This window comes from Notamacropus eugenii, chromosome 1, assembly GCF_028372415.1.
Source record: "Notamacropus eugenii isolate mMacEug1 chromosome 1, mMacEug1.pri_v2, whole genome shotgun sequence".
Taxonomy (NCBI): Eukaryota; Metazoa; Chordata; class Mammalia; order Diprotodontia; family Macropodidae; genus Notamacropus; species Notamacropus eugenii.
The window spans coordinates 657,329,101-657,343,856 of record NC_092872.1 but is presented as its reverse complement, the minus strand read 5'-3'; the positions used below and the strand labels follow the sequence as shown (position 1 = coordinate 657,343,856).

Sequence of the window (14,756 nt, the reverse complement as noted above, 5' to 3'; positions counted from 1 at the left end):
GAGTATGGTCATAGTGTTATATTATGGGGCTGTTGTCCAAGGACCAGCCTACCTAAGTTCAGAGAAGACTATTTCCAAATTGGTTACAGGGTAATAAATTTTACTAAAATCAATGGATTTTTTTTTAAGATATCAGCAAGCTTCAAAAATCATCTATTACATTTTAAAGAGATTGTGATCATCAATGCAGTTCGAATGCATACTGGTAGAATCATAGATTTTTTAAGAAAGAAAAAGTAAGTTTACTTTGGAAGCTGTAGCTAAACAATGTCCAAGTGGCAAAAATGATAAACGCCACCAAGGGGCCATCATTAAATTTATGAAATAGTGGCTTTACTTTTTATTCATAGAGTTAATTCAACTGTTTTGTGAAAACTGAAAATATTTTCACTTCATGTAGATCCACCCTTATTCTACCCTTTGTATGTGTGATATTAAGATTACTTGATAATTAGATTGCAAAATCGTATACTTAGGGATGGACCTTAGATTTCATCTTGTCCATCTCCTTCTATAGATGAGGAAACTGAGACCCAAAGAAGTTGAGTGACATGTTCAAGGTCACACAGGTTGCAAATGCAAGAATTAAGGTTTGAACTTGTCTCCTGATTCCAAATTCACCAATTTTTCACTCATACCACATAGAATCAACCCACAATATTAATTTACATCTGTATAGTGCTTTAAGATTTATAAAACACTTTCTTCACACTAACCTTATGAGATATGTACTATAAATGTTGTTGTCCTAAGTTTACAGAGGGAAACAGAGGCTCAGAGACCTGCTAAAAGTCTTCTCTAATATTATGTGGCTAATAGGTATCTGAGGTGGGATTTGAATTCAGGTCTCTTGATTATGATTCAAGAACCACAGTCAAAATCCCTGAGGGGAAGATGGAATACAGTTACCATTTGGAAACTATCCTACATTTTCACTGATGATCATTGTTACATTACTGACTAAAACTGAGGATTGGAGGGATTGTTGGAATTCAGTGGAATATGATGAGATGGGTGATAGGGTATGGTCCAGTGTAGACCAAAGAATAACCCCTTCAGTTGCAGAAGGTGAATTTCTGTAAAAGACAGTGTCTTCTTTTAGAGTCAAGAATAGTACTGAGTACACAGCAGGAAGTCAGTAAGCCTTGACTGACTCTTAAATCATTCATCTTTAATGTGACCCTTGAAAGCTCTCTTGAGAACCACACTTCTGCATGGTCATTTTTGAAAATAGGTGGATATGGCTGTAGACACACCCTTTATTTGCCACATCAAATATTACCCTTATTGGAAGGGAGAGAGGGAAAGAAATAAAAAAGAAAAGATAGAGGAAGGGAGGAAGGAAATAAGGAAGGAAAAAGGGAAGTGAGGAAGAAGGGAACAAAAGAAGGAAAGAAAAGGGAAAAAAGAAAGGAAAGAAGGAAGGAAGGAAAAAGGAAGAAAAAAGAGAGGAAGGAAGGAAGGAATACTCAGAAATTGGAAAAAGTACTCATTACTTCTTAGTAGCACAGCTTTAATGGACATAAAAAGGGACTTGCTGTCAGGAAAGCCTTGGGTTCAAATTTCACCAATGATAGGATCTGTGTAACTATAAGCAAGTCACTTAACCTCTCTGAGCTGCAGTTTGTTCATTTGTAGACAATGATACTCACAATACTTTACTCAAAAGGTTGTTGTGAGAATCAAATGAAATAATGTATGTAAAATGATTTGTGAAACAAAATGTTATACATCCACCACCACCACCACCAGTCTACCACCTTCTCAAAAGAGTAACTTCTCTGTCTTGTTTCCAAACCAACTAACAGCCTAAGTGTTTGAAGTGCTTTTATAACACTTGGATGAAAATTTTTAGTTAAACCTGGCTAGTTCCATTTCATAAAGGAAAAAAAAAAACTGGAGAGTTAATGTTATTGTCCCATTTTCATCCTGAAAATTTAAGCATCTTGTAAATATAGCCTTTTATCCACAATTTTGCCAAAAAATATTTCCTTTTCTGAAATGAAAATATTTTTATTTTGTAAATAATTCTGAATCTCTCTAGCATAAATATATGAGATGAACACAAATTTATGTTTGTTCATAATAAAAAATGGAAAAATTTCATAATAAAAAATGGAAAAAATTCACAAGAAACCTTTGACATGTTTAAAAGCAACAGGGAAAATAATAATTATGTGTTATTATATATAAACACATAACAAAACAGATATTACCCATCCATAAAGCTTCATTGTTTTGTTTTTTTTTTTTTATAGGTGCTCCAAACTGATAAAATATATGTTTAATTCTACATGATGCATCATGATGACAGTAAGCATTTACTTGGAAAAGCAATGGAATCCAGACAAGGATGAAATTGGGAGTTATCAAATAAATGGCAAATAAAGCCCTGACATTTGAAGAGTATGCTATTTGATTAAAATTAATTGTGAGATCATTTTCTAATCTACCTGCAAAAGCAAATTATTAAAAAGCCTTCTTCCAATTAAATATTTCCCTGGGGTACAAAAGGAAAGGGAACAAGGCATTTTCAGCTTTGTCTTCTATGTCTCCTTCCCCCTCATCGTCGTTAAGTTTGATAAATTTGCTTCTTTGCATTATTTCTTGTTGAAGCCCAAGGTGTACACCTGTGTCAGGCTCTGCCGACAGGCAGTCACATATTGTGATCTACGATGAAAACCAGAGAAGAAGCCAAATTATATTGCTGTGACATCTGTCCCTCCATCTGCTGGAGTTTTCAGAAACAAGTAAAATAAGGCTTCTGATTATATTGATGTTTTTATTTTACATATAATCAAGAATGGTTTTGAAATGTTAAAATCATCAAAAAATTCTCAGTTTTCTTTACAAAAAAAAAAAAAAGCTTCATCAAAACAGGTGGCAGGAGCCTGGGTTCAATATTGACAACAGTTTGTCATTTTCTGGGGAGTTTTTCCTAATTTGTTTGATGTACATATTTTGAGAAGGAGTTTTCCTGTTACATAATTAGCACATAAGCTTTACCGGAGGAGGACTTTTTGTTTACTTGCAAATACCCTTCAATTATATTAACGTGAACCAGTCATTTGTCATAGTCTCCATTTAGAATATGCTATTCTAATATGATTTCTTATTTTCTGAAAAATTGTATTATCTGTTAAAATGAAAATACCTTTATTTTCCTTTTCAATTCCTTTAATATTTATAACTATATTTAATATCCCATGAAAAGGCTTATCTGTTATTAGGAAAGGCCATTAGAAGTAATAATAAGTTGTGCAAATTCGTACAGTACTTGACAATTTACAAGCACTTCTGTTTTAACACCTGAGGAAGTTACTCTAAGTTTTTGGGTTTTTTTTTCCAGTTTTCCAGATTAAGAAACAATAACTGAGGATTAGAGACGTTACATACTTTGTTCATGGTCACAGAGCACTCAGAACTCAAATCCAAATTGACTTTCAGATCAGTGTTAAAAGCAACAGGGAAAATAATAATTATGTGTTATTATATATAAACATATATTGGACAACAAGCTTGCTTCTCCAGTAATAACCCTGAGTGTGAATACATACAAACTTCTACTTTTCTCCTTCTTGAAAAGGTATCCCTATTGGTATATGACCACAAGGGGTATCAATGTTATATTGAGAAGCACAAGCATGCGTTCTGATATGGCATAAGTGAAAGAACACAGGCCAAGAGGCAGAAGACCTGAGTTTGAGTTCTGCCATGACTCTGGGCACATGACTTCACCTCCAAGCTCTGGATCTGGAGTCAGGGAGATCTGAATTCAAACACTAGCTGTCTGACCACTTTACCTCTGTCTGCCTCCATTTCCTCAACAGCAATATGGAAATAAAAATAGCATGTAAGCTCTATCTGCCTCCATTTCTTCATCTGTAACTTGGGGCATAGTAATAGTACCTATTCCCCCCCTCCCATGGTTGTTGTGAGGATAAAATGAGATAAGCACATTATAAAATGAAAGCAAATTATCAATGCTAGTTGTTCTCTACAAACTTAATGTCCTCACGTATAAAATGAAGATAGAATAATTATATTGCCAGAAAATTAGATTACAACCCTGGAACTTAGAAGTTCCTTCATTTTATAGAAGAAACAGACCTAGAAAGGGTCAGCTGACTTCACCAAGGGCTCATAGGTAGCCAGTAACAAAGATGAGGTTGGAATGGAAATACAATGTTTTCCCCTTCTCTCCCCCCTATTCTTCCTGGGTTCAAGTTCTAGTATTTGAGATATAGTCTCAGGCAGGTAACTGTCTTTCTGGGCCTAAGTATCTTTATATGTGAAATGAGGGCCATATACTTGATAATTTCAAAGAATCATAGATTCAGTTCTGTAAGGAATAACTGAAGAGGTCAAGTCTAATTCTCTCATTTTTCACATAAGGAAACAAGACTTGTCTAAGGTAACCTGAGGAAAGATTCAAAAGCAGGTTTTTCCAGACTACAAGTCCCATATTCTTTCCCCTGAACCAAGCTGCCTCTGAGTTCTCTTCTGACCCTAATTATCTATAATTATCTACTATAGAAATATAATCTATGAAAAGCAGTTTCTTATCAATCAGTAAGTGGGCAATATATTCTTTGCTGACTCAGCTAGCACTTGGAGAGGCAATGGACATAAATCGATGTTGGTAGTCACAAACCTGGCCTTCCCTGTCACCATCATTCACCAAAATGCCAAGAAATTAATTCTGAAATCAAAGGGTATTCAGATTTCACTTGGAAAGGCCAAGAAGAAAAACCAATAAAAACCATCAAACTTTCTCTTTACTCTAGATGTACAACCAAAGCAGCAACAGGGAAATCTGTAGGAAGATATAGCAACTCTTCAGAAGTGGATATGTGCTGAATCTCAGTGGTGAAGTTTGCTATTAAACTCTCATTTGCAAATCTGCATATGTTTGCCACCCCTCTTTCTAAAAACCACAATATGTAAATATTCCCTCTACCCACCCCACCCCCCTCCTTTCTGCTAGGAAAAAATACAATGCCTATTTTTATGCTTGCCATATGTAATAGCAGAATATTGCCACAGGGTGGTACACCATACATATTTAACTGAAGGTTTTTGTAATTCATATGACAGTTCAGTTATGTCCTCTTCCAGTATCACTTAACCAGTAATACAACAATCCAGAGGCATCAGAATAAACTGGCCCTTGTCCAGTGGAATAAAATGAAAACCAATGTTTTAAGCCATTTCACTAAGGGATTTTTAAAAAATATATATTATTATTTTCTTTAAATCAGGCTATATCAGGCTTTTTTCCCATTTTTTTTGTTTTTTTCTATTTCTCCATCATGTTACATGATTTTTTTTTTCCTCCGAAGAACAAAAGACAGATTTTTTTATTGCCTGGTAAGAGGGAATAAACTGTACAAAGACATAACCACCTTTGCCAATTTACGGGCGTTGAGATTAGGTTTCTGCTGGCAGAGACAACTCCACTACAAGCATATATACTTGTCTGTTGTACTGTTCAATTGCATAACACAAAACTGATAATTTCCTGTTTACAGTGAACCGAACATTTGCAGAAGGCAGCCTGATGCCATGGAAGGAGAAATGGTTGTGGATGCAAATGGCCTGCATTAAATTTGACATAGAGAAATTCTTGTAACCTTTCTGGACTCAGTTTCATCTGTAAAACGAGGGGGTTGATTTAGATGACCCCTAAAGACCCTTCTAGCTCTTTAAAATCAGTGATGCTGGGATATTTGTTGCCATCAACTGCTTTTCTGCCTTGTGGAGGTAATCGACCAGAGTAATACATTTACTCATTCTGTTTCTAGTCATGTTTGTTTTGTTTTGTTTTTTTCATTCATAAAGTGAATATATTAACATACTTTTTTTTAAGGATGAGAGGATTTTAGATTTAGAACTAGGAGAGTCCTCATTGATGATCTAGTCCAACTTTTTTATTTTACAGATGAGGCACTGAGGCCCAGGGAAACTGAAATAAAAAAGAGGGTATTTATATGTTGTATGATTTTTTAAAAGTTGTTGAATAATTTAATTAAAAATATTATTAATGCTGTTCAAAGTATTTATTTGGAATGCAATGTAGTTGTAATATAAGAACAAGGCATATGCAACTCAACAGGATTATAAAATTGAGTTTTAGCACAATTATTGGAAATGCAAAAGAATGGAGTCCCCTACCATCAGCGAAAGGAACGAAGTGACTGAGGTCTTAACTTGGGTAGAAGAGGGTATGCCCAGCTCTGCTGCCTCTGCTGCCCTCTAACAGAAATTTTAACTCTTGCCAGACAGAGCAGGACCAACTCTACTACACGGCTTCATAAACTGATTCATTGGGCCCAGATACATGTTGTGTAAGGTATTCTTTGGGGGTAGGCTAGGCTTTAGACACAGAGCTCCACTGCAGGTTGAATGTACTTCTTAAAAGTGCATCAATTGTTGTTAGTCTTTCATTTACGAAAAAAGGCCAATGACATCATGATGAGATGGGTGACGTCTTGACTTGTATGTGAATTGGATTTAACTGAGGCAGAGTTGCGCCAAAGTACCTGGTTAATGAAGTCCAATGACATAAATTATCTAAGTTAACATAAACATATTATTGTTTCATAATAAAGGTTGAGCACCAGGCCTGGGGGGCAGGAAGACAAGTTCTAATGTGGCCTTTAATACTAGCTTTGTGACCCTGGGCAAGTCACATAACCTCTGTTTGCTTCAGTTTCCTCAGTTGTAAAATGGGGATAGTATCAGCGTCTATCTCACAGGTTGCTGTAAGAATTATATCAGAAAACATTTGTAAAGTGCCTAGTTAAGTGCCTGGAACATAGTAAGTACTATTTAAATGCTTATTATTCCCTTTCCTTTCCTGATCAAGATAAATGTCTCACATTTTTATTTTTGGGCCAATCACATTATTTCATGAGTATAAGTTCCTTCCTTGTAAAATCATCCCTCTGCCAATTCTGGTTGGTTTCCTCTCTGCAGCTTACAAACTTAGAGAATTATCGGGAACACTGAATAGTTACATACCATGCTTAGAATCAGCACCCGTATGTAGCAGAAGGAGGAATTGAGCCCAAACTTTCTTTTCTTTAACTCTGAAGCCAACACAGTATTTGCTCACCCACTTTAACTCCACACCCTACTCATGTAAAGCTTCAATAATATCAATGGTGTTTCTACTTTTATCTTGACTAAAATGATTTAATTTTGCAAAGAGAAGGAGACAATCTGGATTTGTGATTTCATCAATGGGAAGAACTCCCAGTGTGGGAATTCTATCTGCTAGTTCAGAATAGCAACCCTTCCATGACTTTTTATAACCTATCATTTTAGAGAGATTCTTGTTGTCACTAAGAGGTTAAAGGACCTACCCCTGGCTACATAGCGAATGTATGCTAGAAGCATGACCCGAACTTGAGTGAGGTCTTCTTAACTCAGAAGTAAGTCTTCTATCTACTACACCATGCTGTCTCACATGATATTTTCTGTCATTGATATGACCATTAGTATCTACAAATCTAGCTAAGGACACCGCTTTATCTCCCATTCTTCTGAATGACCATGGCACAGAGACATCCTTTCTAGGTAAAAGAGATAGCCTTTGAAACCAAAAACACACTTTAGGTCTTGTTCCCTACAATATTCAAAAATCTTGAATTTGTATCCCAATGATATATTCAGTTTGTATACTTTCCCAAATATTTAACACATTAATAATAACGCCCCAACTTATACTGCTGCTTGAATGCACAGTCAAGACATAAATGGATATAGCAGTAATGACAGAAACAAGAACAATGATAAAATTAGCTGACGTTTATAGAGTGCTTTCTGTATGCCGGACTCTGAGCTAAGGACTTTCTGGTTGTTGTTCTGACATTTCAGTGGTGTTTGACTCTGTCACCCCATTTGGAGTCTTCTTGGAAAAGACCCTGGAATGGTTTGCTATTTCTTTTTTCAGCTCATTTGACGGATGAGGAAACTGAGGGAAACAGGGTAAAGTGATCTGCCCAGGGTGGCACAGACAGTATCTGAGGCCAGATTTGGACTCAAGTCTTCCTGATGGTAGGCCTGGTGCTCTATCTACTGTGCCACCTAGCTGCCCTAAGTGCATTTGATCCCCATAACAACCCTGGGAGTTAGGTGCTATTATTATTTCCATTTTATTAGTGAGGAAACTGAGGCAAACAGAAGTCAAATGACTTGTCCATAGTCACAAAGTTAGTAAGCATCTGAGGGTGGTTCTAAACTTGTCTTCCTGACTCCATTGGGCCACTTAACTATCTCTAAATACATAAATAACATGATTTAAAGCCTATATTTCAATGAGTCAGTTTAGTTTCAGTTAACCAGTCTCCCTGCTCAACAATCTTGCGAGAACTTCAGATGTAATCATGAGGTGAGTGTCTCATCTCTAAACCTACCTCTCTCACAGGACCTGCCAAGGTAGCCTGTCCCAGAACAATCACAGACATATCTGTTCCATCCATCCCTACACATGCCATTGTTTTTACATGGGTTGCTAAGGCAGGGCTTTGCTGTTTCTCTTGAGCAAGAAGGCTTGACTCCAGCGGTGCTTTGAACCTCAGCCATTTGTCGTATGTCTTTGCTCTGACCATCAATAAATAAATCCCTGATGCAGCCCACATAGCCATAGTTGAGAAGAGCAGTCCACACTTCAGTTGGGAAAATGAGGCCTGCCTTGTTTTCTGGCAAACCCCCAAGGTACAGGTCATCATCGAGGTCCAGGATCTCACTCTCTCCTGGGGCCGTGTAGGGTGTACGTAATGTGTTGACAGAAATGGTACCTGATAAATTAAAAAAAAAAAAACATGAAGATTTTCAGAATACAGCCATGTTTACCTCCTGAAGATCAGACATTGTCCCTATTTACTCTATTTGATTATTTAAATAAACAACAAAAACTACCTAACTTTAGGCATCCTAGAGGAAGCATTGCTAAATGGAATACAGAATAGATTTAGAGTCAGAGAAACTAGGTTTGTGTTCAGGCTTCACTACTTATAACTAGGTCTTGATTAATGCTAGTAATGAATGCCTTGATGTGGTCACATGTATACTAATCTATACTATTTGAAGTTACAGTTATGTAAAATGTGGCAAACTGGCTCCAGCTCAGTAGAATTATGTAGTGTGAATTCAAATAATGCCACCACTTCAGGGGCCTCATTGCTCATATTAATCAGGATTTAGCTATAGTCCCTGTGAAAATTTGCAAGTCATCTCCCTTCTCTGGGTCTTCTCTTTATCTATAAAATGAAGGTTTGGACTAGTGACATATACAGTTTTAAATCCTACAATGCAGTGAACCTTGACTTACCATTGTAAAAGTGCCTCTATCTATTTCTTTCATAAATAGCCAAGAGCCTGTCCTGTGAAAGCAAGGCCAGCAAGTGGAAAGAGCCAAAGGACATCTGTCCGGGAAGGGGATATGACACAAGATCAAGAGGGGCGGAGGTTTGGCTTTTTTTTTCTTTTTCTTTTTTAAAAAATGTTTTTATTTTTTCTCAATTACATGTAAAAACCATTTTTAGCATTTAAAAAAAATAATTTTTGAGTTCCAGATTCCCTCCCTTATCCCCTTCTTAAGAAAGTTAACACTTTGAGATAGATTATGCATGTTCTGTCATGAAAAACATATTTCTATATTAGCCATGTTGCAGAAGAGCATACAGAGAGAGAAAAAAGAAAAAAGGAAGAAAGCAAAAAAGGAATAAAAATAAAATAAGGTAATAAGAGAGAAAACAAAAGTAAAAAAATAAAGTAAAAAAGGCATACTTTAATTTGCATTCAAGTGGATAGTATTTGTCATCATAAGTCCTTCAGAATTGTCTTGGATCATTGCATTGCTGAAAATAGCTAAGTCATTCATAGCTGATCATTGTACAATACTGTTGTTACTATAAATGGTGGTCTCCTGGCTCTGTTCACTTCACCATTCACTTCACAACAGTTCATATAAGTTTTTTATGTTTTTTTTTTTGAAGGAGAGAAGTTGACTAAGGGAGCAAACAGTAAGCAAGAGATGTCTATGTTAAGGCCTAACCTCATGCCCACCTGCCCTCTGTTCTTAACAGTGTGTTTGCTAAGTTAAGAACAGGGAGAGGTCTTAGCGAACAATATGCCACCAAATGGAAAAGCACTGGCTTTAAGAGGAGGTGAACATGAGCCTTCACTCAGGGAATATTAGGGAAGCAGAAGAATCGGTGGCTGAATCCAGAGTAGCTATGGCTATGATAGAGTAGACCATTGAGTTTTGCACTGGGGATATGTGCTAATTTTTGCATTAGAGAGTATTGCTGACTTCCACATTGGAGATGGTCACAGCTCTGCTAGGAGTATCAGAAGGCAAGCTTAGGCACTTTGGACTGTGTCCTAGAAATCTTGGATTTGAACCCTGATTATAGTCTAGCTAAGGACTTCCTAAGTCTTGGAGAATCCATGGGAGTGTAGCTTGGGTAGTACTATTTTTGATTTTTTGTTGTTTTTATGACTTTGAGTAAATCAGTCAGCATTTAAGCATGTTTGTCTGGTTGGTTGGTAGCTGACTGATTCCATTATGTTCTTCCCAGCCATCTCTAAACCATACAGTCTCTATTCTGGTTCTCCTCCTCCTCCTCTTATCACAACTTAGACTCTTGCTCCTGGTACCTTGAGCTCTGGTAGGTGAGTTTTCATTATATCTCATTCAGATTCAGGCTACAACACCACTTTCTATTTCTAAGACACGTCATTGCACATGTACCCTTTGATATACTGACAACTGTAAGTTGCTCAAGGGTAGGGGCTGCTTTGCTTGTTTAATTTTGTATTCCTATACTTAGCCAGTACCTGACACATAATAAGTGATTAATATTTTTTGGTTCATTTATTCATCACCTGACTAAAGCTTAATAAAATATAGCTGGTAAGGGAAGGCAGTATTTTCCATGTATAGAAGTTCAGACTACATTCTGAATGAGGAAACCTATACTGACCTCAACCCTTAGATTAACAACCTAAACCTGCTTCTCAGAGTTAAATAGATCTGGGCAATAGAAGATTGCCAGTTCTCTGAGAAATATAGAAACCTTGTCATTTTCCTAGAGCTACCTCTGTTGTTGCGTAGAGTGTGAAATATCCTGAGTGAGTAGGACTTCTTGTGAACAGAACCAGGTTAGTGGCTAATAGAATTATCTGGTGGTTAAACTATCATTGATTCACCTGAATAAAGCAAAAGGGAGTGATGGAAAAGGCACTGAAAGAGGTAGTAGGAAACTTTGCCTTAATTTGAATGCTGACTCTACCACTTGCCCTAGAAGGGAAGTCACATGGTCTTTCTGGGTCTGAGTTACTGCATCAATAAAATGAAAGCAATGACTAGATAGATCTCTGCCTTAAATGTCTATGGATCTATAAAAATCCATTTACTTGTCGGTTGCTAAATATGAAATTGAAGGATGTAAAAAGACTATAAGAAAACAAAAAACTAAAGAAGAGAATTAAAAAAACAATACACAGGACTTTTCTGGCACAATTATTTTTCTCCTTGTGAGTTCCATTTTGAAGACTTCATGGTTTCGAAATGGGTATTAGGCGATGATTTTCTTTCAACCACAGCAATTCATGGAGACCATGTATAGCCAGAAACAAGGATGATGGTCCAGTCCCATAACAAGAGCAGCAGGGAAGGATAACTGATGGACATTCTTTGTTCTCTACTGTTATTGACACAATGTCAAGTGAAATAAAGAGGTCCTCAGTATTATTACATGGGTCTGTTGTGAGGAGTTTATAGGAAGACTTGGCTAAGGTCTTAGCATAATACATGCTAGACAATGGTAGGTATACAAAGATGAATAAGATATTAATCCTTTCCTCCAGGAACAATGGTTTTAGAAAAATGGTAAAAATTTTCATGTGAATTGACTACCTGGGGAGAAAGGAAGTTGAGTCCAAAAAAGAGTCTTATAGAGCTGTAGGTGTAAACCCAAGCTTTCTCCATTCAAAGGCAGAATAGACAGTCATCTCTAGAATGATATTTGAATTGGTGTCAAAAGCTAGCCTTCTTAGAAAAAATATTATCTCACCATCTTAAGATGACAATAACTCTGATTTCCTTGCTGTGGGAACTTCCTCTACTCTTAAGACTGAAATCCATCTAGAACTTAGTAGCTAAGTCTTAGAAAGCTGTGTGAAGCTCAGAAAATAATAATAGTAGCTAGACTTCATAAAGTGTTTTAAGGTTTTTAAAGTGTTTTTCAAATGCTATCTCATTTAAACCTTATAACATTTCTGAGAAGTAGGTACTGCCATTGTCTTCATTTTACAGATGAGAAAGCTGAAGCAAATGAATGTGAAGGGACCTGCCTACGATCACACAGCTAATCAGTGTCTGAGGTTAGATTTGAACTTAAATCTTCCTGACTCCAGGTGATGTATCCACTGTGCTACCTACCTGACTGAGAGGTGAAGAGACTTGTTCATAATCACTTAGTTAGTAAATGTCAGAGTCTGGGTTTGAATTCAGGTGTTCCTAACTTGGCATCTCCCATTATCTTCTTTATTCCACATTGTCTTGCCACTATGTTAGTATATACCTGAAATTCCCACCATTGGGGCTACTAGTTTGATCTAGGGCATTGTAAAAAGATATTAATCTCATAATTAAAAAATATTTGATCATTCCTCCAATTTAATGGGGGAAAGGAGCATTTTCATTTGAAGAAGTAGATCATAAACAATCTGAAACTCAGGGACCGATGAAGGCCAAGAAATCCTCAGTGGGGCTCCCTGGGCCCCCAGAGGCCAGAAGGAAAGCACTGGATCTAGGTAGATATCTGTGGAAAGGGGAAGAAATGGAACAGGCCAGAGAGAAGAGACAAATTGCCTGCTTCATATTTCGTTTAAGGTCAGTACTGATGTAGACACAGTCTGTGCCAAATGTGAAAGCATTTATCTGGTTAAGGACGCTGAGACATCGCCCCCAACACACCATGCACATGGTGATTTCAAATCCCAGCAGAAAGGGCATTCCTTGACTTGAACAGAAGAATAGAGCTTGTCTTTATAGGTAGAAGGGCATAGAAACTACTGACAGAGACTGCCCAGGCAGCCAAGTCATTAAGCGAACATTGGTTTTTAGACTTTCACAGAAAGAAAGGGGAAAAAAGGAAAAATCTCCTTGGGGAGACAGGCTGAAAAGCATTACAAATTTGGCTTTCAGTAGAGGGAGAGTTACAGAGATGGGGGTTGCCACTGAGAGAAGGAGTGAAGTAGAATGAGAAAGGAATTTGAATAACAATTTCTACCTTTCACATTCCCACACTCCTACCTACAACAGAAATTCTTAACCATGTGGTGTGTGTATGTGTGTGAATGTGTGACAGATACCTAGAGTGGCTTATGGACACTTTCCCGAAATGTTTCATTGTATATATCCATAATCAAATAAAATGTTAAATTCAGTTAGAACTTACTGAAAGTAAAGATGTAATTTTTCTCTCATCCAAGTTCAGAGGTCCCCTGAAATCTATCTGTGGGCATTAAATCAAGAACCCCTAACATGCAGTAAGACATGTTTGTTTTTTTAACAATGGTAAGTTCTATGGCTTATCTATGACAGAAATATGCACATATTTCTATGTGTATATATATATATAAACATTTGTATATATGTACGTATGAATGTGTGTATATGTGTGTGCATATATGTATACCTAGATTGGCACCTGTTCTGCAAGTAAAGTCTTTGAAAATTTCCAGGGTCATGAAAGGTTAAGGAACGTGACAGTTCAAGGGTTGCATTGTCAGTGTATGAAAGAAATAGGATTTGAACACGTCTTTCTCAAAATGAGGACAACATCCTCAATACCCCAAGCTAAAGTACCTCTCAGATACATACATACATACATAAATATATATGCATAAGCATATATGACATTCCTTTTTTTCTCTTTTAATTATCATTAGAACTATTTAAAATGTACCCATTTGTTGAAAACATTGGCCTCTTTGCCATACTGAGTTTCCTGATGATGCCTGCCCTCTAAGAGCCTAATTAAAAACAGAAAATCAGGTAAAGATATTAATCACATAAAAGACTGAAAATTAAGAATATATAGATTAAATAATTATTTTCATGGAAGCAAAGAAGTGGGTGCATTTAATAGACTGACATAAGAAGAATAAATAGGGTGGAGTTTCTCACCTTCTTGCAAAGAATTAGAGCACATTTCACAGAAAAAGTAAACTGTCCGCCCCCTTTGGCATGAGGAGATACCTTAGCAGGCTAAGTTCAATAAGGCATTGCAAGAATAGGGAATGACCTAAGAGCTGAATAAATTCCTATATACCTTTTTTTTGGTGTTCATTCAGCTATTTTCAGTCATTCTGACACTCCGCGCCCTATTCGGGTGTTTTTGGCAAAGATCCTGGAGTGGTTTGCCATTTCCTTCTCCAGATCATATCCTTCTTCAGGAACTGAGGCAAACAGGGTTAAGTGTCTTGCCCAGGGTCACACAGCTAGTAACTGTTTAGTAAGAATCTGAGGCCAGATTTGAATTCAGGAAAATTAATCTTGACTTTAGACCCAGTATTCTATCCACTGTGCTACTAGGATGCTCCCATATGTGCTTTTTCACCACATTAAAAAAAGTTTTTGTTTAACTTCAAGGAAAGAAATACTCTTTTTTTTTTAATTTCTATTTTTCACTCTAAGGATTGGTGAGAAGCAAAATGACCAAAAGGTATTGGGGAAA

General features: G+C 36.8%; 1 protein-coding gene across 19 annotated transcripts in view; it reads right to left on the bottom strand.

Moving 5' to 3' along the window:
- NRXN1 (neurexin 1) overlaps positions 1-14,756 on the bottom strand; it is a 1,424,087-nt gene that overhangs the window by 796,507 nt on the left and 612,824 nt on the right. For all 19 annotated transcript variants that reach the window (XM_072635587.1, XM_072635590.1, XM_072635593.1 and 16 more), the window contains one exon: positions 8,421-8,804. In XM_072635587.1, the coding sequence (XP_072491688.1) occupies positions 8,421-8,804 (384 nt within the window). The remainder of the gene's footprint in view (positions 1-8,420; positions 8,805-14,756) is intronic.